Source organism: Hyla sarda, chromosome 10 (genome assembly GCF_029499605.1).
Source record: "Hyla sarda isolate aHylSar1 chromosome 10, aHylSar1.hap1, whole genome shotgun sequence".
In the NCBI taxonomy this organism is placed as follows: Eukaryota; Metazoa; Chordata; class Amphibia; order Anura; family Hylidae; genus Hyla; species Hyla sarda.
Window position 1 is genome coordinate 61,624,531 of NC_079198.1, and position 26,437 is coordinate 61,650,967.

The 26,437-nt window shown below is 41.9% G+C and overlaps 1 protein-coding gene across 9 annotated transcripts in view; it reads right to left on the reverse strand.

The window, feature by feature from the left end:
- Nucleotides 1–26,437, reverse strand: part of ODAD1 (outer dynein arm docking complex subunit 1) — a 134,079-nt gene that overhangs the window by 70,691 nt on the left and 36,951 nt on the right. For 8 of the 9 annotated variants that reach the window (XM_056542313.1, XM_056542318.1, XM_056542314.1 and 5 more), the window contains 2 exons: nucleotides 14,952–15,141; nucleotides 13,109–13,231 (listed from right to left, as the gene is read on the reverse strand). In XM_056542313.1, the coding sequence (XP_056398288.1) occupies nucleotides 13,109–13,231; nucleotides 14,952–15,141 (313 nt within the window). Of the gene's footprint in view, nucleotides 1–13,108; nucleotides 13,232–14,951; nucleotides 15,142–23,802; nucleotides 23,936–26,437 lie in introns of those variants that run through there. The other variant, XM_056542320.1, reaches the window with a different exon arrangement.

The window sequence follows — 26,437 nt, forward strand, 5'->3', positions numbered from 1 at the left end:
CTGCACAATACATTACAGTATTGTATTCAGAAGGTGCAGTGTGTAGTAGTATTATATTCAAAGAGCGCAGTATGTGCTAGTAATATTCAGAGAGCACAGTGTGTGGTAGTATTATATTCAAAGAGCGCAGTATGTGCTTAGTAATATTCAGAGAGCACAGTGTGTGGTAGTATTATATTCGGAGAGCGCAGTATGTGCTAGTAATATATTCAGAGAGTGCAGTGTGTGGTAGCATTATATTCAGAGAGCACAGTGTGTGGTAGTATTATATTCAGAGGTACAGTGTGGCGGGTTTATATTCAGAGAGCACAGTGTGTGGTAGTATTATATTCAGAGAGCACAGTGTGTGGCGGGTTTATTTTCAGAAAGCGCAGGATGTGGTAGTGTTATATTCAGAGGTACAGTGTTTTAGCTTTATTATAATAATTATTGTTTTCATATAGAGGATCAGAATTCACTGACAAATTAAGGAGCCATCTGGGCGTCATTTTCTTCAGAAAGAAGACTTAGCTGACAAAGTCCTGGCGGTATGTACCATCTGAATTAGATAAGGAAAGACTATAGAGAAGACGTCACCTGTAATCACTGATATCATTGTGTATTCTTCTCACTATGTCCCATAAGAGCTGTAGTCACTTGCAAGTTCTACAGTTATGACGAGTGAAACTACAACTCCCAGCATAACCTTACCACTGCTTAGGTGATTCTAGGAGCTGTAGTATTATTAAATGGTAACAAATTTCTTCTGCACCTTCCCATTCTGTGACAGTTGATATATTTAATTATTATACTGGAAATTATTTTCTGCAACGTGCTACACCGCGGGCATCACAACAGGCTAAAAAATTACTTTGGGGGAAGAAGGGGTATGGGGTGACACCTTTTTTTGCCACATCGGGTGACATCAACCCTCGAGCAGGGATGGGCTGTGTAGACATGTGGCATCAGGATGGTCACAGAGTGATGGAGCCCAAGCTCAGCCTGGTGAAGCAGCGCAAAGGAAGAGGAAGCTGGAAACACAGGGCTGTTTTATGATATCTTACTTTCTCTGAGAGAGTGGGAACCCATGGGGACCCGGAGCAGACTATGAAAAGGTTGGTCATCAATATTATGGGGCACTTTGAGGGGCACCATTAGTATGACAGGGGGATATGGGGTTCAATAAGGGAGAAAAGGGGGACCATAGGTACCGGTTGGTGTGAGGGAGCGGATCAAGGGGAGCAGTAAGTAAGTATTTATATATACACTTTTCGAGGTGTATTCTTTTTCATAAAGTTTATATGGGACAGTTTGAGAAAAAATATTTTATATAAGGGGATATCATTTTATATGGGTCATTGTGGGGGGACACTAAATGTGTTGCATTAATATATATATGGGAATACAGGATATACAACTTTTTGAGGCAGGGGTTGAAAGATAGGAAGCCCAGACAGTAATAGTTCTGTATTATACTCCCAGGGCTGTGATTACTATTTTATTGGTGTGAAAAAAGACCAGAGTTCATAAAATTCATCCTATATCCCTAATGAGTTCCTACCGAGTTGATCCAGAGGAAGGCAAAAAACCCTCATACTAGAGGTATAAATTCCTTCCCAACTCCAAATATGGCATCAGAATAAATCCCTGGATCAACGTTCTGTTCTCTTTTTGAGTTCACCATGACCACCTCCTCTGGAAGAGAGTTCCACAGTCTTAATGCTCTTACAGTAAATAACCCCTGTCTGTGCTAGCCCCATCAGAAATCAGACATAGATCAGATGATGTTGTCTTGATGGGAGGGGCTGCTCTCACTGAGGAGACAACGTGGATCTAAAAAATGAATTTTTCTCTCACTTCCTGCATGTAAGTGACAGCTGAAAGAGGAAAACTGTTGTATATAGCTAATGAATTATATTTAGACAAATTCATAGTTTGGTGAGAGGGAAAGAATGGGCTATGGATTTAGTTCCCCCAGAGTTTATGTTTTTGCAAGTATTCATCCAGTTGCTCTTTAAACGTCTGTTCAGACTCTCTCAAAAAACACATCTGCAGGCAGAGGATTCCACATCTTTATTGTTTTTTGTGTAAAAAACATTTTCCTTTGCCTTAGAAAAATCCCCTTTCTTCCAGTCTAAATGTGTGACCATGTGTCCTATATAAAGCCCTGTTTATATTCTATTATATTGTACATAAACTGCTTAAAATGTCTTATGATCTTTGTAATATTTATATATCTGTTTGTATTCTAAGGCCATGTTCACGCTACAGAATTTCTGTACAGAGAATCTCTGTGCGGACAGCCATCTCCTAGAAGGCTATGCATTTTGTGCGGTGTCTGCAGAAAGATTGAACAGGTTCATTGTTTCTGCAGATACAGTAATGGGAATTTCCGTGCTGTAAAAAAATAATCTGGCATGGAAATTCCGTTGTGTGCACAGTGCAGCAGAATCTTGTTGAATTCAACGGGACTATGCTGCAGCAGAATTTCCATGCCAAATTCCTGTATGATACAGTTCCGTGAGCAACAAATTTTATTTTCTCTCCACCAACACAAAATACTCTGATAGTGCCCCTCCCGAGACTAGACTCTGGATCCGCCCCTGACTGTATTGGGGTACAAAAGGGGGCATTATTACTATTCTGGGCACTATAGATGGAGATTTTCTATGGAGGTGCCAAGGTTGCTGGAAAACTGCTACTCCTAAAATGTTTGCCTGACAATTCTGCAGAAACAAGTCGTGGCTGGAAGATATCTCCATAGTGGTCTGAGCCAGATGGAAAAGAAACGAGGACAACTCTGATCCGAGAAGACGTCTCAAACCTTTCCCAATGCGGCAGCTTTTACATGTAGCTTCTTTGCAGTGGGCATGTAAAAATGTGTGTGCTTTTTTAGAAAACACATGTTGTTGAACATTGCTAATCATTATCACTGATCAAGATGCACACATTTTTACATGCATCTTGAATGGGTATAAAACCCATTCAACAACATTCTGGGGAAGATTTGTCAAAACATGTGTAGAGGAATAGTGGTGCAGTTGCCCATAGCAACCAATCAGATTGCTTCTTTCATTTTTCAAAAGGCCTCTGAAAAAGGAAAGAAGCAATCTGATTGGTTGTTATGGGCAACTGCACCCACCAATGTGTAAACGGCCCTGATAGGGATTATAGCTAGCTAGCTAGCAACCTAGCTACCTACCTGGCTATCTACCTACCTACGTACCTACCTACATGGCTACCTATCTAGCTACTTACCTAACTACTTAACTACTTACCAAGCAAGCTTACAACCTACCCAGCTACCTACCTAGCTAGCTAGCCAACAACCTATTTGAATACCTACCTACGCTACACTCTATGTATCGTGCTGTTCTCACATTAAGTAAGTAAAGTAAATGGCATCCCACTGCGACCCACAAATAGCCACAACCCAGCTGTTGTGTCATGTCAACTTTAGGCCCACCAAAATCTTCAGCACCAGGCCCATGATGCTCTTAATCCGGCCCTGGCTAAACATACATATAATACAGCTGTCTGCTAAACACTTGTTCATATAACAGATATCACTCCTAGTTCCCTATACACATGAATGTTCGGTTCAGATGAGTGTCCATGTGGGAGGGGTATACTTAGGGCTCAAGTCCTGCAGGAATGAATGGGAACTGAGTTCCTGCACTTTTTCCACTGCAGTAACATCATTCCCATTAGAAGAAACAGCCCTTGAGTGCAAATCTTGGGTGAATTCCCACACTTTTTTTGGCACACCTTTACCCCTGGGTATACTATTGCCAGGCTCCTCACTCTGAGAACAAAATTATGGGCAGTTGAAATCCAACATACCCAATTCTTCTTTCCCCTTATATTTTCAGCCTGGAAAGAATTAGGAGGCAACCATACACATGTCTAATTCATATAGCTAGAATATAGCCTGGAGGGCGTAGGTTACTACTTCCTGTAGTCCATTCAGAATTTCCCGGTTTTATATTTGAGATTACTTAGAAATGCTATATAAGATTTATCTTGCATGGTCTGTGTGAAATACAAAGCTAAGAACTACTTAGTTGCAAGCATTGCAAATAAGTGAGATGCTAATTCTGTTCAGTGAGGCTGTGATCAAATACATATTCAAAGGGAAATAATTATCTCATGAATCATTAACTCAAAGTGTCAAAAATATGATGTAAATAATTATTCTCTGCAATCGGATGGCATTTTTCAGTCTCAGGGAAATATTTATACTTCCCAGCTTGTGCTTACTGCACGTCTTATAAAGTCTGTAATTACGGCACTGTTATTTGGTACTTCCTGTATCTTTTACATTAAGGGTAGAAATTATTCTTTTTCTTCTGCTGTGGCAGGTGGGTATTTTAATATTCTGTATGGCGCAGGTGGCTCGCCATGTCAAATCTGTCACGCCTTAGCTTCCCTACAAGGTCAATGTTGTCATGCATAATGTCTTGAATATTATTAGTTCTTTAAATATGTATTTGTGGGGGGTGAGATGATCTAAACAGAACTGTAGAAATGTGTTGAGGCATGGATGAACATTTTACCCTTTCCTGTTGAACATGCTGGGAAAATAAGCAGATAAAGATGCAATATTTAGTGAATGATGTAGAAAACCCTTTCCTACATGCTCTATTCCGTCCTCTGTGGCCAAAACCTAAACTGGTGTTAATCACGTTAGTCCTAAACTTGAACCAAACAAAGTAATAGGTGCCTAATGTACTTGCTGCATCTTTGGCACAAACAAACATAGAATTCACCTATAATTTATGTCAATGTTTTGCATATGTCTCTTTGGGCCTTGAAGATACGTAAAAATTTTATTTTTTCAATTTAGTTTTTTTCTTTCTCGCCTTCTAAGAGCCATAACTCTTTTATTGTTCCATCCACAGAGCTAAATGAGGGCTAATTTTTTTGCTGGTCCAATTGTACTTTGTAGTGAAACCATTTATTTTACCATTAAATGTACGGTGAAACCCAAAAAATATTATATTAGGAAATAATTTTTAAAAAACACCCATCAATTTAGTAAATTTTGGGGATTTCATTTTTATCCATGTACTTTACGGTGCTACTGACATGTTATCTGGGTAAGTATGATAACAATACCCATATTTACATAGTTCTGTATTATTTAATAATATTATTTAGTACTAGCTGAGTACCCGGCATTGCCTGTTTTTCTCTTCCTAATCCTTGTTGGGGAGGAAAATCAACAAAGGAGGAAGCTTATGACTTCAATTCCCATCCAAATTGTTGTCATATCCCAACCTCATATCCCGTCCTCATATCCCGTCCCCATATCCCATGCTCATATCTCATCCTCATATCCCGTCATCATATCCTATCATCATATCTCGACCTCATATCCTGACCACCTATCCCATCCTCATATCTCAACCTCATATCCCGTCCTCCTATCCCAACCTCCTATCTCAACCTCCTATCGTGTCCTCATATTCTGTCCTCATATCCCAACCCCATATCCCGTCCTCATATCCTGTCCTGTTTTTTTTCCTAATCCTTGTTGGGGAGGAGAATCAAGAAAGGAAGCTTTTGACTTCATATCCCATCCGCATATATTGTTGTCATATCTCAACCTCATATCCCGTCCCCATATCCCATGCTCATATCTCATCCTCATATCCCAACCTCATATCCTGTCCTCATATCCCATCATCATATCTCGATCTCATATCCTGACCTCCTATCCCATACTCCTATCTCAACCTCCTATCTTGTCCTCATATCCCGTCCTCATATCGCAACCCCATATCCCGTCCTCACATCCCGTCCTTATATCCCCTCCTCATATCTCGACCTCCTATCCCGACCTCATATTCCGTCCTTATAACCCGACCTCCTATCGCAACCTCAATTCCCATCCTCCTATCTCGACCTCATATCCCGTCCTCCTATCTCTACCTCATATCCCGTCCTCACATCCTGTCCTCACATCCCGTCCTGACATCCCGTCCTCGGTGGGACTGATTTGTGATGAAGATATTGTAAGCTGAAAATAGAAGGGGATGTGGCTTTGTGGGACTGGGCGTGATTTGCAAGCCAGACCGATGCACAAAAAGGGTAAATAATAAAAGGGTGTGGCTTAAAATGTGGGTGTGACTTTGTAAGCCGGATTGACACATTCACCAGGAGATGCAGAGTGGAGATTAGGTACTGGATGCCCCATATCCTGTCCTCATATCCTGTCCTTATATCCCATCCACATATCTCGACCTCCTATCCCGACCCCCTATCCTGACCTTATGTCTGATGAAGAGGGCAGCTCTCCCTTGAAACGCATTACCTTGGATCCGGCACAGTGTTTTAATCCTTCCTCACCAACCGTGTTTTTCAACACGCCTTCTATCTTGCGACCTCCTATCCTGACCTCCTATCCCGACCTCATATGCCGACCTCATGTCCCGTCCTCCTATCTCGACCCCATATACCGTCCTCCTATCGCGACCTCATTTCCCATACTCATATCTCGACCTCATATCCTGTCCTCCTATCTTGACCTCATTTTCCATCCTCCTATCTCAACCTCATATCCCAACCTCATATCCCATCCTCATATTCCGTCCTCATATCCCAGCCTCATATCCCGTCCTTATTTCTCATCCTCATATCCTGTCCTCAGGTGGGACTGATATGTTACAGTATTCAGTAACATATATTTCCCAATAGACTTGTATGGGACATTTAAACAAAAACCCTGACCCTGGCAAATGGGGTTGAGTAAGGGTTAAACCACCTATCCTATGTTTGTTGTTGACATATAAGTAACATGTGTGCCAAGTTTGATGGTACACACACACACATACACACATTGAGTTTTATATATATATAGATTTTAACAAAATAATCACCTATTATGACCCTTAAAACGTTATTATTTTTAATTCTATGGAGCTGTGTTTGAGGACTATTGGTTTAACCTCTTAAGGACCAATGACGTCCTGGGACATCATGGCACCCTGGGCCTTAAGGACCAATGACGTCGCAGGACGTCATGGCGTTTTCCGGTCCCTGCCGCGCGCCGGGCAGAGATCAGAACTGCATGCCTGCTGAAATCGTTCAGCAGGCATGCCGTGCAAATGCCGAGGGGGGTCCCGGGACCCCCGCATGTCGGCGATCGCCAGAGATCGCTTGCGAAATCACGCAAGAGATCTTCGGCGATTCTGGTCATTCGGGTCACTTGTGACCCGATGACCTGGGAATAAACGGTGATCGGCGGTGTACAATTCACCGCCAATCACCTGCCGTTGCTGGGGAGCGGTGACAATACTGTCACCGCCCCAGCAACGCTGCTATTGGCCGGTGATACGCCGGTCAATAGCAGAGCAGCAGAGGAGGGGTTAACGGCTCCTTCTCGCTGCTGGACCCGCTGTTTTGGTTCAGTCAGCGGGTGCAGCAGGGAGAAGAAGCCGTGGATCCCCCCCCTCGGAGCTCCGGAGCCCCCTCAGGAGCCTTAGATTAGGGTAAGATCATTGCAGGGACAGGTAGGAGTTGAATAAGTTGTAAAGTGAAATAAAAGTTAAAAAAAAGTTTTAAAAAAGTATCCCCCCCTCCCCCCATGACCCCCGAATAGGTCCCGCAGGGTCCTATTAGGGTCTGATCCTGACTCTGGGTCCTATTAGGGGTTCAGGGAGCTGCGTGCGCTCCCCCTTTTTTTTTGGCCGCAGCTTTTTTTTTTTTTTATAAATAAAAATCCCCCCCCCCCCCGACCCCCTAATAGGTCCCCCAGGGTCCTATTAGGTGTGATCCCTTACCCCGGGTCCTATTAGGGGTTCAGGGAGCTGCGTTTGCCACACCTTTTTTTTTTGGCCACAGTTTTTTTTTTTTCTATTCTATTACTGTTCTACACTTTTTACACCAAGCACCACACAGTACATACTTCCCCGCCCACCGCCCCTCCCCCCGCCACCGTAGAAAAAGGCGATGGCCCGCCGGGCATTTTCGGCAGCGGAGGCTTACGTTTTTTTAGCCTCCGACTCCGAATCTGCCAGTGAGGACGATGAAGATCCAACTTTTTTGTGTTCTTCATCGCCCTCCTCATCATCTAGTAGTGATGATGAGCCCCCTGTAAGGCGGCGGAGACGCCGCCAGGCGATGCCACGCACCCCCCATGAGAGTGACCCAGTGGTCGACACTAGTATGAGTGGCAATGCCGCTCGTAATAGGAGTCCGGCCCCCCAGACAAGTGCACCGGAGCCCCCTTTCCGGTGAGCCTGTCTGGAGCCCCCCAGAGGGTTATCAGCCACGGATTCCTGAGTTTGTTGGCGACTCAGGAATCCGTATTGACATGGCTGGCTTCACTGATCTGGACTTTTTAAAGTTTTTTTTCAGTGAAGTGACAGCCTCGTCAATCACATGGTGGAGCAAACGAACTTGTATGCCCAGCAGTTCATTGCCCACCACCAGGATTCGCTTTTGGCCAGACCCAATGAATGGCGCGCCATTGATGCAGCGGAAATGAGGACATTTTGGGGCCTCACGCTGCATATGGGCCTGGACAAAAAACCAAGTGCTCGTCATTACTGGAGCGGGGACGTCCTCTACCAGACCCCGCTTTACAGTATGGCGATGACACGGATGCGGTACGAGGCGATTCGGAAATGCCTGCATTATGCAGATAATGCGGCATGTCCGCCCCGAGGTGATCCCGCCCATGACCGGCTTTACAAAGTGAGGCCGGTCATCGATCACTTTGGGGCCAAATTTTTGGAGGCCTAAGTACCGCTCAGGGACCTCTCGGTAGATGAGTCTCTCATCAGTTTTAAGGGGAGACTCATCTTCCGCCAGTATATTCCCTCGAAGCGGGCGCGGTATGGCGTGAAGCTCTATAAACTTTGCGAGAGTACCTCCGGGTACACTTGCAAGTTTAGAGTGTATGAGGGACTAGATTCCCATATTGAACCCCCAGATTGTTCCCCCACTCTGGATGTTAGCGGGAAAATCGTTTGGGACCTTATGTACCCATTGCTGGATAAGGGTTACCACGTGTACGTGGACAACTTTTATACCAGCATCCCTCTGTTCACATCCCTTTCCGCCAGATCCACGTCCGCTTGTGGGACCGTGCGGAAAAACCAGAGAGGCCTCCCTCTAAATTTGGTCCAGATGCCTATCCCCAAGGGTGAGTCCCGTGCCCTGACCCATGATAACCTGTTGTTGGTGAAGTATAAGGATAAGAGGGATGTCCTTATACTCACCACTATTCATGGGAATGGCAGCACCCCTTTCCCTGTGCGAGGTTCCGTGGGACCGGTCCTCAAGCCCGATTGTATTCTGGACTACAATCGGTATATGGGGGGAGTTGATCTCTCAGATCAAGTCCTCAAGCCATATAACGCCATGCGGAAAACACGGGCATGGTACAAAAAAGTTGCGGTCTACTTGGTACAGGTTGCCATGTACAACGCTTTTGTACTATCCCAGTATGCTGGCAACACAGGGACATTCCTCCAGTACCAAGAAGAAGTCCTAAGGTTCCTGACCTTTGCTGACCGGGAAAGAACAGGCCGGACTTCCCAAGGGTCTGGAGTTATAGGCGCCAGGATCGTCCGAGGCCAACACTTTTCAGGTGAGATCCCACCCCACTGGAAAGGAGGGACGATCCCAGAAAAGATGCAGAGTGTGTTACAAGAGGGGAATTCAGAGGGACACCAGGTGCCAATGTGACACTTGCCCAGATAATTCGGGCCTCTGCATAGGCTGCTTCAGGGAGTATCACACTTCCATGGAGCCCTAAATTTTCCCTTTTTATTAGAATTTTCCATAATTTGACCAATGTACCAAGTCCAGAGTACATTCCAAAATATAACCCCCATAAACAACTAAATTGCCCAAAAAATCCTTAAAAAAAAAAAAATACCTGATAAGACCTCTGGGGGTGTTTTTTTCAGAAATGGGTCATAGATCACTGAGTCACTATCATCGGGGACTTTTTTATGTTGCCTCAAATGCGCAGCGATCTCTCTCCACCTGAGCGGGTGCGCATTTGAGGCAACAGGTTAGGGACGGCCACACACATCACATTCCCAGAATGATGACTCAGAGCATAGGGTTTGGGGCGAGCATATTTTTTTTTAGTTTTGGCTATGCTCTGGGTCATCATTCTGGGAACATATCCTGTTTTATTATTTTATGATTTATAGTTTTCTGGCCCACTGTACCCCATATTTACGGGCCTCTGTACCCCACCTGTCTACCCCAGTTATGGCCTGTTTCCCCCATAGTGTTCCCCTATTTTAGGGCTCAGTGCTCCCCCCATTAACGCTCCTTGAGGGGGGGGTCCCACATCCTGGCTCCATATCAAGCGGACTGAGCTCCCACTCAAGCAAGACCTGCTGTGCACCCGCCAAGCCTAAATCATCAAAAAATCAGGTATGTCCTTACTCCAAAGAAATTTATTTACAAATTGTGGGGTGTCTTTTCTGCTATTAACCCTTGTAAAAATGTAAAATGTGGGGGGAAACACACATGTTAGCGAATTTTTATTTTATTTTACATATGAAAAAGTCGTGAAACCCCTGTGGGGTATTAAGACTTACTTTACCCCTTGTTACATTCCTTAAGTGGTCTAGTTTCCAAAATGGTATGCCATGTGGGGGGTATTTTGCTGTTCTGGCACCATAGGGGCTTCCTAAATGTGACATGTCCCCCCCCCCATTTCAGGAAAGCTTACAAATGTGACTCCTTCTCTTCTCAGCATTGTAGTTCGCCCGTAGTGCACTTGACGTCCACTTATGGGGTACCTACATACTCAGAAGAGATGGGATTACAAATTTTGGGGGGTCTTTTCTACTATTAACCCTTGCAAATATGTGAAATTTTTGGGGAAACCCACATTTTAGTGAAAAAAATATATATATTTTTTTTTACATATGCAAAAGTCGTGAAATCCCTGTGGGGTATTAAGGTTCACTTTACCCCTTGTTACGTTCCCCAAGGGGTCTAGTTTCCAAAATATAATGCCATGTGTTTTTTTTTTTGCTGTCCTGGCACCATAGGGGCTTCCTAAATGCGGCAGGCCCCCAGAGCAAAATTTTGCTTCCAAAAAGCCAAATGTGACTACTCCTCTTCTGAGACCTGTAGTGCACCAGCAGAGCACTTTTCACCCCCACATGGGGTGTTTTCTGAATCATGAGAAATTGGGCTTCAAATTTTGGGGGTATTTTTTGCTTTAACCCTTTGTAAAAGTGTAAATTTTTGGGGAAAGCAAGCATTTTAGGTAATTTATTTTTATTTTTTTACATATGCAAAAGTCGTGAAACCCATGTGGGGTATTAAGGTTCACTTTACCCCTTGTTACGTTCCCCAAGGGGTCTAGTTTCCAAAATATAATGCCGTGTGTTTTTTTTTTTTTGCTGTCCTGGCACCATAGGGGCTTCCTAAATGCGGCATGCCACGAGAGCAAAATTTGCTTCCAAAAAGCCAAATGTGACTACTCCTCTTCTGAGACCTGTAGTGCACCAGCAGAGCACTTTTCACCCCCATATTGGGTGTTTTCTGAATCGGGAGAAATTGGGCTTCACATTTTGGGGGGTATTTTCTGCTTTAACCCTTTGTAAAAATGTAAAATTTTTGAGAAAATAAGCATTTTATGTAATTTTTTTTTTTTGGATTTGCAAAATTCATGAAACACCTGTGGGGTATTAAGGCTCACTTAATTCCTTGTTACGTTCTTTGAGGGGTCTAGTTTCCAAAATGGTATGCCATGTGGGGGGGTTTGCTGTTCTGGTACCCTAGGGGCTTCCTAAAAGTGACATGCCCCCCAAAAACCATTTCAGAAAAATGTTCTCTCCAAAATCCCCTTGTCGCTCCTTCCCTTCTGAGCCCTCTACTGCGCCCGCTGAACACTTTACATAGACATATGAGGTATGTGCTTACTCGAGAGAAGTTGGGCTACAAACACCAGTAAAAATTTTCTCCTTTTACCCCTTGAAAAAATTCAAAAATTGGGTCTACAAGAAAATGCGAGTGTAAAAAATGAAGATTTTGAATTTTCATCTTCATTTTGCTGCTATGCTTGTGAAACACCTAAAGGGTTAAAACACTTACTGAATGTCATTTTGAATACTTTGGGGGGTGTAGTTTTTATAATGGGGTCATTTATTGGGTATTTCTAATATGAAGACCCTTCAAATCCACTTCAAAACTGAACTGGTCACTGAAAAAAAGTGAATTTGAAAATGTTGTGAAAAATTTGAAAATTGCTGCTGAACTTTGAAGCCCTCTGGTGTCTTCCAAAAGTAAAAACTCATAAATTTTATGATGCAAACATAAAGTACACATATTGTATATGTGATCCATAAAAAAAATGATCTTGAATATCCATTTTCCTTACAAGCAGAGAAAATGCAAAATTTTCATTTTTTTCATCAAATTTTGGGATTTTTCATCATGAAAGGATGCAAGTTACCACAAAATTTTACCACTATGTTAAAGTAGAATATATCACGAAAAAATAATCTTGGAATCAGAATGATAACTAAAAGCATTCCAGAGCTATTAATGTTTAAAGTGACCGTGTCAGAATTGCAAAAAACGCTCTGGTACTAAGGTGTAAAATGGCCTGGTCCTTAAGGGGTTAAATGGTTCTCTTTGATCTCTCTTATAGATAGATATTTTATATATATATATATATATATATATATATATATTATTATTATTATTATTATTATTATTGTTTTTTTTTGTTTTTTTTATCTATGATGTGAGCAAACATTTTCTGATAGCAGCCATCATGCACAGTGCGCTCGCTTCAATACAGTTTTTCTTTCAGACATTTTTGAAGGAAATATAGGAATATAAAGGAATATAACAAATATAGGAATATAAAGGAATATGACAACTAGGAGAAAGATGTTTCAGACGCTGTGCAGAAGAAGAGTGAGGCAGTTGCCCTTAGCAACCAACCAGATTCCAACTTTTATTTTTTTTAAAGGCCTCTGAAAAGTGAAAGCTGGAATCTGATTGGTTGCTAGGGGAAACTTCTCCACTGTTTCTTTGCACAAGGTTTTATAAATTTCCTATTAATTTTTTCTGTGGTAAAGATAAATGGAAAAAATCTACATTGTGGCTTACTAACAAGGAGATATATATTACGTACCCGGTCCAAGCGATTCTCCATCACCTTAATATTTTTTTGAGTCTGTGTGTTCTGCTTTGCAGATCCTGATGATCCTCTTACTTGTTTCCTCTGATTGTAAATTTTCTTTTCCCAGGATTTTATCTACAAAACAGATATTTTTATGTGTGCTTTATACTCTAAACAAAACAACATATTTAGTAAAGGAAATAGGAGCCACACTGTTTGGAAAACTCTGTTGTAATAATCTTATTTGCGTTGGCAACCACTGCCTGACAGTGGTTGCTTCTAATATGTTGACCATGTCCGTGTAAGGCTGGGTCCACACTACGTTTTGTCCCATACGGGAGCGCATACGGCAGGGGGGAGCTAAAAGCTCGCGCTCCCGTATGTGACCGTATGCGCTCCCGTATGCCATTCATTTGAATGAGCCGACCGGAGTGAAACGTTCGGTCCGGTCGGCTCATTTTTGTGCCGTATGCGCTTTTACAACCGGACCTAAAACCGTGGTTGACCACGGTTTTAGGTCCGGTTGTAAAAGCGCATACGGCGCAAAAATGAGCCGACCGGACCGAACGTTTCACTCCGGTCGGCTCATTGAAGTGAATGGCATACGGGAGCGCATACGGTCACATACGGGAGCGCGAGGTTTTAGCTCCCTCCTGCCGTATGCGCTCCCGTATGGGACAAAACGTAGTGTGGACCCCAGCCTTAGGCTGTATTCACATCACGATTGGGACATATGGCAGCAGGAAAGAAAATTTATAAACCAGCTGCTGCCGTATCGCCGCTGGAACAGCACCGTACCCCATTTCAATGAGCCTGACAGAGTAAGGCTGGGTTTACATATGTCCGGCATCTGTCATAGGTGAACGCCTAAATCTAGATGCAACTGAGGCCACAACTGATGACAAGTTGTCATCAGTTGTATGGCATCCGCCGTCCATTGTTTTTGAAAGCTGCGTTACCCTGTCCAGTGCCCTTTGGCGTGTCCAACCAAATTTGAGACACTGGATGATTGAGTACTGTCCCATTCAAATGAATGGGATCAGTTCTAGCATCAGTTTCCCTCCGATGCACACTGGAGGGAAACTGTGCCGGACGCCTGATATATGTGCACCCAGCCTAAGCTAGTGACTCCGGTTGGGTCATTTTTGGAACGTGTCAATTTTTGCTGATCTGAAAACCGTGGTCTGCTGTGGTTTCAGACTGGCAATAAAAACTGATACGGTCCAAATATAACCTGACTGGAGTCACTAGCTGACTCTCTCCGGCTCATTGAAATGAATAGGGTATGGCGCGGGTAAGGTGGGGATACGGCAGCCGTTTTTCAAATTTTCCTGCCTGATCTGCCTGCTGTATGCCCCAATCGAGATGTGAAGGCAGCATATTAGGAGCAACCACTGTCATGTAGTTGTTGGCAAAGCAAATAAGATCACGGGATCCATCAAAGGGGGTAACTGCTAATGCTGATAATAAAATTATATTTACAAATCATTAGTAATAAATAATATATTTAGACCAGGGACTGTAACTATTTAAGGCTGGCATCAGAATGTCTAGAGAAAAGAAGGGTTCTAACATAGAAGGGGATTCTTTACAGTAAGAGCAATAAGGCTATGAAACTTTCAGCTAGGGGAAGTTTTCAGAGGCCTGAATCTCTTTTTTAAGTATAACAATATTTAAAGTTACTAGATTCTGGAGAAGAGTCATTAATCCAAGGATTTGTTCTGACAGCCAGATTTGGGGCCAGAAAGAATTGGGAAGATTGGCTATTTCTTCACAGGTTTTGTTGCTTGCCTCTGGATCAACATTGCAAGAGAATAGGCTGAAGTGGATATTCTATGTTTCCCTTTGTTTATACCTCTTGATCCAGATCAGCAATTGTTTGCTTTTCGTAGATCAGCTGTTCATCCAACTCATCCTTCTGTTCTAGCAAGATATGCAACTTTTCCTGATGGTCCTGGTCACGGGACTGGTTTCTTCGACTTTCCGATATCCTCAAATCCTTCAGTAGTTCATCCCTCTCTCTTTCTAGTGCGCTCATCTCTGCTCTGCAAAAATCAAATTACTTTTGTTACTATTATTTAGACGGCAATAAAAACTTCTACAGATTTACTGTTCTATCAGAATGTTAAACTAAAATCACAGTGTCATATTTAGACCCAGACACTAAATATACATGTGTGTTTTTCTGTGTCTTACTGAAGGCTGGCAAATTTACATGTGTGCAAAAGGCTTCTGTTCATTCTGTGGTTTCACTCGAAAGTAAGATTGCAATGCAGTGCCTCAGGGGTTGATATCAGACCCAGCTAAATTCCCTAGCAACAAGGTTAACAGGCCCACCCCTAATGATAGGAAAACACATTTCCATACGTGCCTTTGGGGCCAGCCTAACTATCACTATGGTGGGAACAATTTTCAGTGACCACTTTCTCAAGACTTGGCTTAAGGAACCAAAGCTGACCCTTGAGATAGGTTTTGTTTTCGAAACATAGCAACATAGCACTTGGGTTTGTGTGATTTAGAGGACATTTTGAAGAGGTTCTTACATTTGATCTGACCTAGTTAAAAATGCTACCATCTAGTTTAGAATTAGTAGCCCATCTTAGTCCAAATGCACACTAGACAGACTTGCTGTGGATTTTCCTCACAAAAACTCTGCAGCCGATTACCTACCGTCCCAGCAAATCAGATGTGATTTTTAAAATTTCATCTACGCACTGCGGAAATTTGCCATTCTGAAATTAAACTGTGGTCTGGATTTTATCATCTGCAGCAGTTGAATTTATGTTGTATATTTGTTGTGGATTTTCCCCATTTAACAATGTGAAGGTAGAACGGTTAAGACATGGATCTAAACACCTGTGAATTTTACCTACAGATTTTTTTAGCCGTTCACCTTGTAGTGGATTTATGATTTACCATGTTCTATGTATAGCAGTGTGATCCATTGTGAATCTGCACCAAAATCTGCATGGAAAAGCATATGATTGTTGCTGTGTATTTTATCTACATGAAAAAATTCAGATGCTTGTTGTATTACCCTCATGGGGTGAACACATTCTGAGTGCCTAGGGCAGCACGAGCTGTAAATACTGCCCTAGGAAGGAGGTTTGGGGTTATTTTCTTGTCTATTAAACTACACAGAGAAAAAAAACAAGGTAGATAGATAGATATTAGGTATACTAGGTAAAATTATGTTACTATACATCTATTCTTTTAAAGCGTCACTGTCATTTGAATACATTTTAGAAATGTTATCCAAACGTGTAGATTACATGCGATTTCACTCCTGAGATTTGCTGCGATCATGAGCAAATGGTGAAGTGCAAGGCAGTGTGCGCCTCATTCCCCGGCTGTCACTCAAACCTAACCCTTTCACTGCATATGTCTATGAAGTGAGAAAAAGTTGTACGGAGTGGCAGGTCGGGAAATGTCGCCACCCCCCGACATGTTTCGCTGCTACACGCAGCTTTGTCAAGAGGGCAGTGGGCACTGAGTGCCCGCTGCCCTCTTGACAAAGCTGCGTGTAGCAGCGAAACATGTCGGGGGGGGGGGGGGGGCAAGTGATTGATTTTATTCACAGTGATCACTCCAATACCCAGAATGTATACTGCAGATACACAGGGGCGAAAAATAAATAACTAATGAGAGTAGCCAGGGTATCACAATAAACTATGAAATCTTAGGGAGTGAGTCACACTGGAATTTTAATCTCTTCTGTTAAGGTGTGTTTAGTAAATTAATAAATATAAGTTTATGTATGGTAAAAAGGGTATTATTGGGTCACCCTAGTGACCTACAGGTTGAAAATAGTTAATTTACCCGCCATATGTTGGTCTAGAGTAGATCCTACCACTTTATGTATCCGGCACAGAACACCATGATATTTTGACAATTATAACTTTAACTGTCTAGTAGAAAACTTCAGGGATGTTGCTCCATATTTTCTTTCCTCATCATCTCTGATAAGATGTTCATAAGATTTAATGTGTACTGTACCTGACAATGTTTCAAGTATGTCATTCTGTCAGCACTACTGATAGCGGAAAGATCTGTAAAACTCATATGAAGACCAAGAAGAGTATTACAGTAGGTGTAATAAGAGATATCATTTTTCTGCTGAGGGGTAGATGCCATAATGTCAGTGGGAAAGCATCTCCTGACAAGACAGACAGAAGTGATGACAGTCTGTATAGAGTACACACAGCGATAATTGACAATAGAATGGTGACTAGTAAGATGAACATGTTCCTGGGGATTGAGTAGATAGGGGAGATAGTAGGTAGTAGCTGTATTTCCAGTTGATGAACAAGATAACATTTTTACATTTAACCTAATGTAAAAATAAAATGTCATGATGCCTTAGCAAAAATCATTGTGCCTGCCAGCATCTATGCAGCTTTTCCAGACTACTGAAAATGCAAATCTGCCTGGTTTTATGGTGTTATTGAATGTTTTTGAAGTATTTCTATGTAACTGTGAAGATTTGCCTTTTAGGGGTCTGAGAAAGTAGTGTCTTCTGTGTTACAATAGCTATCGCCCAACTTTCAAAAACTGAACACAAATCTTTCTTTATGGATAATTGAAAAGCTTACATTTTGGCCATAAATAAAAAATGTATGTGTTATGAGCAATAAAGCATTGTAAGTATACGGCATTCTATGAAGGTAAAATTGTTTTTGTGTGGTACAAAGCTGAGCTGCATTAATATGATCTTTATATTGCACTGTAAATCACAGTCAATGTCTCAGTAGCAAATATCTTTGACATTATTTCACACCACATGGTCACTACGTGGGCAAAGTGTCAACCCTCGACAGTAGCAAACACCTCTCACCGAATGACCTATTTTTATTTCCAGTCTCTGACGCTGACTGAATTTGATCAGCTACCATTTTTTTTTAGCAGCATTTGTGTTTAGAAGACTATAGAACAGATTGTTTAATTTTTAGGATGATAAATCCTTACAAGGGCTTGTGTTAACTTGTGTCCCCTGACTCCAGTTAAAGGGGTACTCCACTGAACAGCATAGAACTAAAGGTTCGGAACACTGTTTTCGAGCTGCGGGGGTCGGCCATGCCCCCTTGTGGCTGCTGGTTACAACACCCAGTGGGGACTGAAGAGAGTGATGGCCATATAGAATACAGAAGTGTTAGTGTTCCCTACTCTATACATGTATGATGTATAGGGTAGGGAACCTGTTCTGTATATTGTGCTGTCATGCTATGTGTGGTGAATCTATTATTTAATATATATATATATATATATATATATATATATATATATATATGACTGATTGCAAATAAAGTTATTTTCAATAAAAAAAACACTATCTACAGTATTGTCCTGTTTTAATAAATGGGAAACACTGCAATCCTTGCACTACAAAAGGAAAAGGAAGCTGAAGCTATTCTTTCTTAAACTAAAAAAAATACATAATGGCAAATATGGTTATAACAAATCAATAGTACCTACTATAAATTAATAATAGGTGTGGGATAGCTCCAGTTGGGACAAAACTGACTGGCAGAATGGGGATTTTATGTTCCCCCAGCACCTCTTGACACATTGACTTTATTCTACGCATCATGTATTTATGGCAATAGCAAATATTTTGGGTACTTTTGGATACATTTTCATTACATATTTTGGAAGAGGCCGGGTAACCAAAAATCTAAAATCTGGCATTGTTATGTTGTTCATCATGCAGGATGAATAACATTATATTTTAATAGTTTGTCCATTTCCAGATGCAGCAATATCAGTTACAGTAGGTTTATTTTCTTACTGTACAGCTTTTTACTTGATAAATGGGGAAAGGTGTGATTTCTTTTTTTATTTGTAATACTTGTTTTTGTTATATTTTTTATATTTTTAAACTTTTTTTTAAACTTTTTTTTATTCCACAAGTGAACTCAAACATGTGATCACCTGATTGCTTGTGCCAGGGAAGAACAGGCACTTACCCTTCTTTCCTGGTCCTCGGTGGATTGACGATTGCTTAAGGCTGCCTTTGGCAACCCTTAGCAATGGAGCTCCAATAACATAGATCAATGTAATGCAATATAATTGCATTGTTCTATGTAAGCCATCTAATGATGGCTTATGATAAGCCCCTAGGATGGGCGAAAAAGGTGTAAAAAAGGCATTGAATCTTTTTCAAGTTTTCAATTTTTTTTCCTTAAAAGTTACAAAAATTATGCAAGTTTGGTATAATTCTAATTGACCAATAGAATAAACGTAGCATATCAGATTTACTGTATTATGAAGCCTAATAAAATTATTGCCCCACAAAATTGCACAATTTTTGCAAAATTTTGCCTTATATATATGCAAATGAAAAGTAAAACTTGTCACACAAAAAATAAACCCTAATACAACTTTGTCAATGGAAAAATAAAAAAAGATATGGGTCTTAGAATATGAGGAGCAAAAAACGTGAGCCAAAAAAATTATCGCTGGGTCGTGAAGGGGTTAAAGAAATCGGGTCAGGTTTTTCTCTGGATAACCCCTTTAACTGATTTTACTAGTGTACACAGAGCCTGAAACGATGGTTCAATACTTTGTAATACCGACATAACCAGTCTCTACATTTATAGGTCATACTAAATATGCCATCTTCTTCCTAAACATATAGCGCGGCTATATAAAATTGTTCTGTCTAATGAGTCCTTTAACACTGAAGGTAGCAATTTAGGCCCTGTCCCCTCACAAGACTACTGCTAGAACTTCTAAAACAGCACTGTAGGAAAAAAAAGTACTTGGTTTTCAAAAGGAATCTGTCAGAACAATATTCAGTTTGCTGGGGTGTAAACATAACAGTGATGTATGGATGTTAATAGCTGTTATTGTAGCCTGTGAAGTCCGCTGCGTCCTGTCATCCTCTGAAAAGAAAGAAGGATCACCCAGAAAAGATGGGCTGTCGGCGGCACATAATAAGAGAAATGCTTTTTAACTGCAAGCATATCATTCATCCTAAGAATGTAACTAAAAATAACCAGAATCAAAAAGGGCTTGCGGATAAGGAAATGTGTGCGCACAGGCAAATACTTCAAAATCCCATGAGAAAGAGGATAAAATATTATGTCGTACTGTATATAAGCAGTATAACATTTCTAGGGGAATGACCAACTCCTCAATGTAAAAATGTAAATAAATGTCTGGATAGAGAGACATACAGATTAGATGACAGACAGATAGATAGATAGCATGTAGATTATACTTAAAGGGGTACTCCGCCCCTAGACATCTTATCCCCTATCCAAAGGGGACATCCTATCAGACAGTTGGCATTCTAAACATTAATGTTCAGAACACCGGGTGCCGGGCCAGAGATCGCTGGGGGTCCCAGCAGCTGTACCCCTGTGATCAGACATCTTATATCTTATCCTCTGCATAGGGGTTGATTTAAAGGGTTGATTTATTTATTTATTTATTTTTTTATAATGTGCCCAGCCTGCCTAATAAAACAAAAAAAAATGTATTCCCCTTCTTCATTCCATTGTAGCCCCTGGACACTCCGTCTACGCCCGATCTCCACTTACAATCTGCTTCCTGGAGCCGGTCGAAGCTGCAGACGGGATGTTACAGTGTTGCCCAGCTGATCACTGAATGCTGTGTCCTGCCTAAGCCAGTGATTAGTTGAACAGCACTGTCAGTTCCCCTGGCTGCAGACGCCAGCAGTGTCACCTGCCGCAGACGGGACACCCTGATTCCAGAGGCTACGAGGGAACAAGGAAGATTTATTCATTTATTAGGCAGGCTGGGCACATAATTTAAACAAAAAAATTGCTATACAACCCCTTTTAAAGGGATTACTTTCCAAAACATCAAACAGCACCAGACTTATTCACGGGTTACATGTGGTATTGCAGTTCAGATCAATTGAAGTGAATTAAGCTGCAATCATACATAATTTGTGGATAGGCTGGGCACTGTTTTTGGAAGAGCAGCCATCTTTGGCTTATCATGGACAACAGCTTTAAGGTAATTGAATAATAACCTATGCAAAGTGTCTCTCCTCCAGAAGAAAAAAGAGCTTACACTCTAGTGTCACATATCACAGTTCTACAGGTAAAAAATTGCAAGCATGAAAACAGCTGTTCTTAAATAATTTTGGGGTGATAAAAATAACATTAAAAAAATGTACATTGGCTGTCGTTTCCATGATATAAGCAACCAACTAATGAAGTAAGGTTTATAAAATGCATGATGTAACTTACATCATAGATTACATAGTCAGTATTGGTGACCAACAGAAATCCACCAAGCATACCAAGATGATGCAATATTGGCTATTATTACATCACCAAATTCTATAAAAGTCACAGCATCTGTTGCTTGGCGAGTTGGGTGGGTTCACACTGCCTTTAATAACTATGGGACCCTCCCCTCATGAGCCTACCGGAGACACGTTTTGCCACGTATCCGGTTTTCTGACTGGACTGAAAACCATGGTATGCTGAAAACCAGATACAGGACAAAAATGAGCCAACCAGAATCATTATGTTACTCCGGTCGGCTCATTCAAATGAATGAGATGGGGTCCGGGTCCAGCTGGTTCCCCTATGTAGTAAACACAGTGTAAACCCTTTAGATGTCGCAATCAAAGTTGATCGTGGCATCTAAACTGAAAGTAAAACTATGCTGGCAGCTCAGCGGAGCTGATCGGGACTACTGTCCAAGCCTGTAACACTGATCAATGCTATGCATTTGGCATAGCATTGAACAGTGTATGCAATAAGAAGATTGCATGGTATAGCCTCCTAAGGGGGCAAAAAAAATGTAAGAAGTGTTAAAAAAAAATCAGAGAATACATGTGAATAACCCCCCCCCCCCCCATTTAAGTTTAAATCACCTCAGTTTTCCAATTTTTTAATCAAATAATGTAATAAAAAAAATCACATGTGGTACCGCCGTATGCGTAAATGGCCGAACTATTAAAATATAAGGTTAGCTAAATCGTACGGTCGATGGCGAACACGTAAAAAAATACCAAAGTCCAAAATAATGAGTTTTTGGTCACTTCATATACCATAAAAATATTAATAAAAGTGATCAAAAAGTCCCATTAAAACAAAAATGGTACCGATAAAAACTACAGACCACGGTGCAAAAAATAAGTCCTCATATAACCCTATATGCTAAAATAAAAAAGTTATAGGGGTCAGAAGATGACAATTTTAAACATACTAATTTTAGTGCATGTAGTTATAATTTTTTTAAAGCAGTAAAATAAATAAAACCTACATAAATTGGGTATCTCTGTAACCATATGGACCTACAGAATAAAGATAATGTGTAATTTTTCCCGAAAAGTGCACTGCGTACAAACGGAAGCCCTAAAAAGTAGCAAAATGGCATTTTTTTTCCCATTTCACCCCACAAATTAATTTTGTTTCACCGCAGATTATGTTCGCCGCAGATTATTTTATAAAATAAGTAATGTCATTACAAAGTACAATTGGTCACGCAAAAAACAAGCCCTTATATGGGTCTGTAGGGGCAAAATTAAATGAGTTATGATTTTTAGAAGATAAGGAGGAGAAAGCGAAAGTGCAAAAATGAAGAGTATTTTGAGTCCTTAAAGGGGTACTCCGGTGGAATTTTTTTTTTTTTAAATCAACTGATGCCAGAAAGTTAAATAGATTTGTATATGACTTCTATTACTTCCAGTACTTTTTAGCAGCTGTATGCTACAGAGGAAATTATTTTCTATTTTAATTTCTTTTCTTTTTTGTCTTGTCCACAGTGTGCTCTACTGACACCTGATGCCCATATCAGGAACTGTCCAGAGCAGGAGAAAATCCCCATTGCAAAGCTATGGTGTTCTGGACAGTTCCTGACATAGCAGAGGTGTCAGTAGAAAGCACTGTGGACAAGACAAAAAAATTAATTAAAAAAGAAAAGAATTTCCTCTGTAGCATAGAGCTGCTAAAAAGTACTGGAAGGGTAAAGATTTTTTAATAGAAGACATTTACAAATCTCTTTAACTTTCTGGCACCAGTTGATTTATAAAAAAAATGTTTTCCACCAGAGTACCCCTTTAAGGTGAAAATGGACTGAGTTCTTAAGGTGTTAAAGGAAAACTGTCAGCTTTCTCCCCCCGCACTAACCAGCGGTACTGGCTGGTACTGCGGGGGATGCTGATCAGTTTGATGCCTACCATGCCCGGATCCGCCCCGCCGTTCGGCCGAAATCTTCGAAATCTTTCTGTATATGATAATTAGGTGATAACTGGCACAGGCAGGGTTACTGACACTCTAACGTCAGCACTGCTCGTCCACAGCGCCGGCCAGCTCATCTATGTTCCTCCCCTCCCTCTGCCTCTCCCTCTTCATTACAGAGCGGTGATAAGAGGGAGAGGTGGAGGGAGGGGAGGAACACTGATGAGCTGGGTGGAGCTGCGGCCAGCGGCACTGACAGAGTGCCAGTAGCCCCGGCCTGTGCCAGGGACCACCTAATTGGCATATACAGAAAAACGAAGATTTCGGTCTAACGGCGGGGTGGATTCGGGCACGGTAAGCATCAAACTCATCAGCGCTCCCGCACTACTAGCCAGTACTGCTGGTTAGTGTGGGTGGAGCAAGCTGACAGTTTTAAAAAGCCTTAAAACATGACAAAGGATTAACATCCAAAACAGTTAGAGTATCTATAGACAGCTTTTATGGGGGTTCTTGAGGTAGAGCCCTGACTTATCGGGAAGCTACCTCCAATAGGTGGCCCTAGAGCGAAAGCTCTTTTCCTTCTGGAGGAGAGCTTCTTTGCTTCAATTTTTGCCCAGGAAGAAGTGCATGTGTGATGTTCCAGTACAGGACATGGTCCTGCACTACACTTAGGCCCTGTCAGGTTGAGTCCCTCAGTGACCTGGGACTCTCCTGCAGTGTCTCCCCTGCTGTTACTATACAGTCATTTATTGTCACAGGATTATAGTCAGTATGTCAATGTTTAGTCAGTATAAAGGACCTTTGGTGGACTCCAGTAAATGTCTAAAGGACCTGTAAAATGTCACATTTTATGTTTATGTTGTCACATTGCTACCCTGAGGGCACCAGTTTAACACATGACCCGCAGCTTGACCAATGGGCTTTGGCTCAGCCCCCTTCTATCAAAAGGGGCGGCCATTACAATTCTCTCTCTTAGCACTTGTGCTCTTTACTGAGACCAGCAAACACCAGAGATCTCAGTGCTAGTGTCCAGCACCTGGAAGGCCTCAAATCTACAGTCATACCAGTAAGTCCAAGTCTATGTCTGCTGTCACTATCTACAGTCTAGTCAAGCCTCAAGTCCATTATCTAAAGGCTATTACAAGTATAATTGGTCCCAGCAAGCTGCAAGGTCCTTCTGTGTTCCTGGCCACCTCTCTGGGGCTATGGCCTAGCTGTGAAGATAATAAGACCTGTCTTAACTCAGTAAAGCCTCCGTTAAACCATAACCTGGTTGTAGACTCTCATTTTCACTGCCTAGCTATTGCAATAGCAGAGATACTGTTTGAGTGGTTCCGGTACCCAAAAACAACTCTGGCATCACTAACATTAGGGGTTAATACCATCTGCTCCATCCACCTACACCGCTACACCCCGTGGTCCCACCATTCACTGTGGGTCACCACACGTCCTGTGAGATTCCCTACACCTGTTCAGAAGTCTAAGAAGACACATTACCACCTCAGTTCTATGAATAAAGACCTTAATGGAGATGTACTGCGCAGAAAAACGTCTTCCCTGTCCAAAGGAGAGTCCCAACAGTCGGACCCCCAAGATCCAAAACTTATCCCCTATCATTTGGATAGGGAATACGTTTTTCTGTACGATATATCTCCTTTAAATGAAATGCTATACATCAAGACTTCAAAGAGCATAAAAAAAGTCATTGGCCCAGATTTATCAAACTGTGGAAGAATAAAAGTGGAGGGATTTTCCCCCAACAACCAATCACAGCTCAGCTTTTGCTTTACCAGAGCTCGTTAGCTGAGCTGTGATTGGTTCCTGTGGGAAAAATCACTCCATTTTTTCTCTCACACAGTTTGATAAATCTGGGCCATTGTGTATGACTTAAAAGTCCATATATGTGTAGCGCAGTCATGTAGTCACTTTCATGGGATTGCTCATCAGAAGAACCCTATCTTGCCTGTTAGTAATTAGGTCAGTGTTTCCCAACTAGGGCGCCTCCAAGTGTTGCAAAACTACAACTCCCAGAATGCCTGGACAGCCAAAGGCTGTCCAGGCATGCTGGGAGTTGTAGTTTAGCAACATCTGGAGGCACCCTGGTTGGGAAACACTGACATAGGTACCGTGTTTCTCCGAAAATAAGACCGGGTTTTATATAAATTTTAGTCACAAAAAACACACTAGGGCTTATTTTCAGGGTAGGGCTTATTTATTTACGGTATGTACCTTGAACAACATGGGGGGCTGTAGCAGTGTGGAGGATGGGGGGCTGTAGCAGTGTGGAGGATGCCGCACCCCCCCCCCATCTTCCACACTGCTACAGCCCCCCATCCTCCTACAGCCCTCCATCCTCCACACTCCTACAGCCCCCCATCCTCCCCTTCCCCCATCATCCTCCACACTCCTACAGTGCCCCCCACCCCTCTGCCATAATAAACTAGGGTACACATTTCATCCCCCCGGCTTAATTACGGTAACTTGCTGCAGGACAAGCCAAGGGGGGGGGTGGATAGTGGTCTGCGGGCATTACTGGCGGCCATGGTCCGGATCTGGACCGCAGTCTGCCAGTTGATTACACCTGGCCTAGGTCTTATTTTCGGGGTAGGGCTTATACTGCAGCCGACCCTGATAATCCTGCTAGGGCTCACTTTCGGGGTATGGTTTATTTTCGGGGAAACAGGGTAGCTGTAGAGTCCCCTGCTGTGTGTTCTAGAGCAAATAGAGTTTCCCAGTCAGCACACCACATAGTGCAGGCTCATTTCTTAACTATAATGGGCACTGTGTTACTACTTTACATTCCTCCTGAAGGTGACAAACCATTCACATAGTGTCTTATAGTGTTTATGGCAAAAAGCTATGATTTTATGGCAAAACAGGGTAAGCGCATGCGGCTACCACATGCAGTTACTGCGGCTGTCCTGCAATCCTTTATGGGTGTTCCTAATATTGGCAAAAAGCCTTTTAATACTTATGCAGTCAGGGCTGGGAGTGTATTATTACCTAGGTAAATGATACATAGCGTAAATATAAGTAAAATGAATCTATAAATGCACATTTACATATGCACAGCATTTTCTATATATATATTGTGATACGGATTCCTTCCGTAGGTTGTTGTTAAATAAGATGCATATTATGGCAGAAGAGGCAGGTGTCTTGCAGAGCCTAGTGTTAT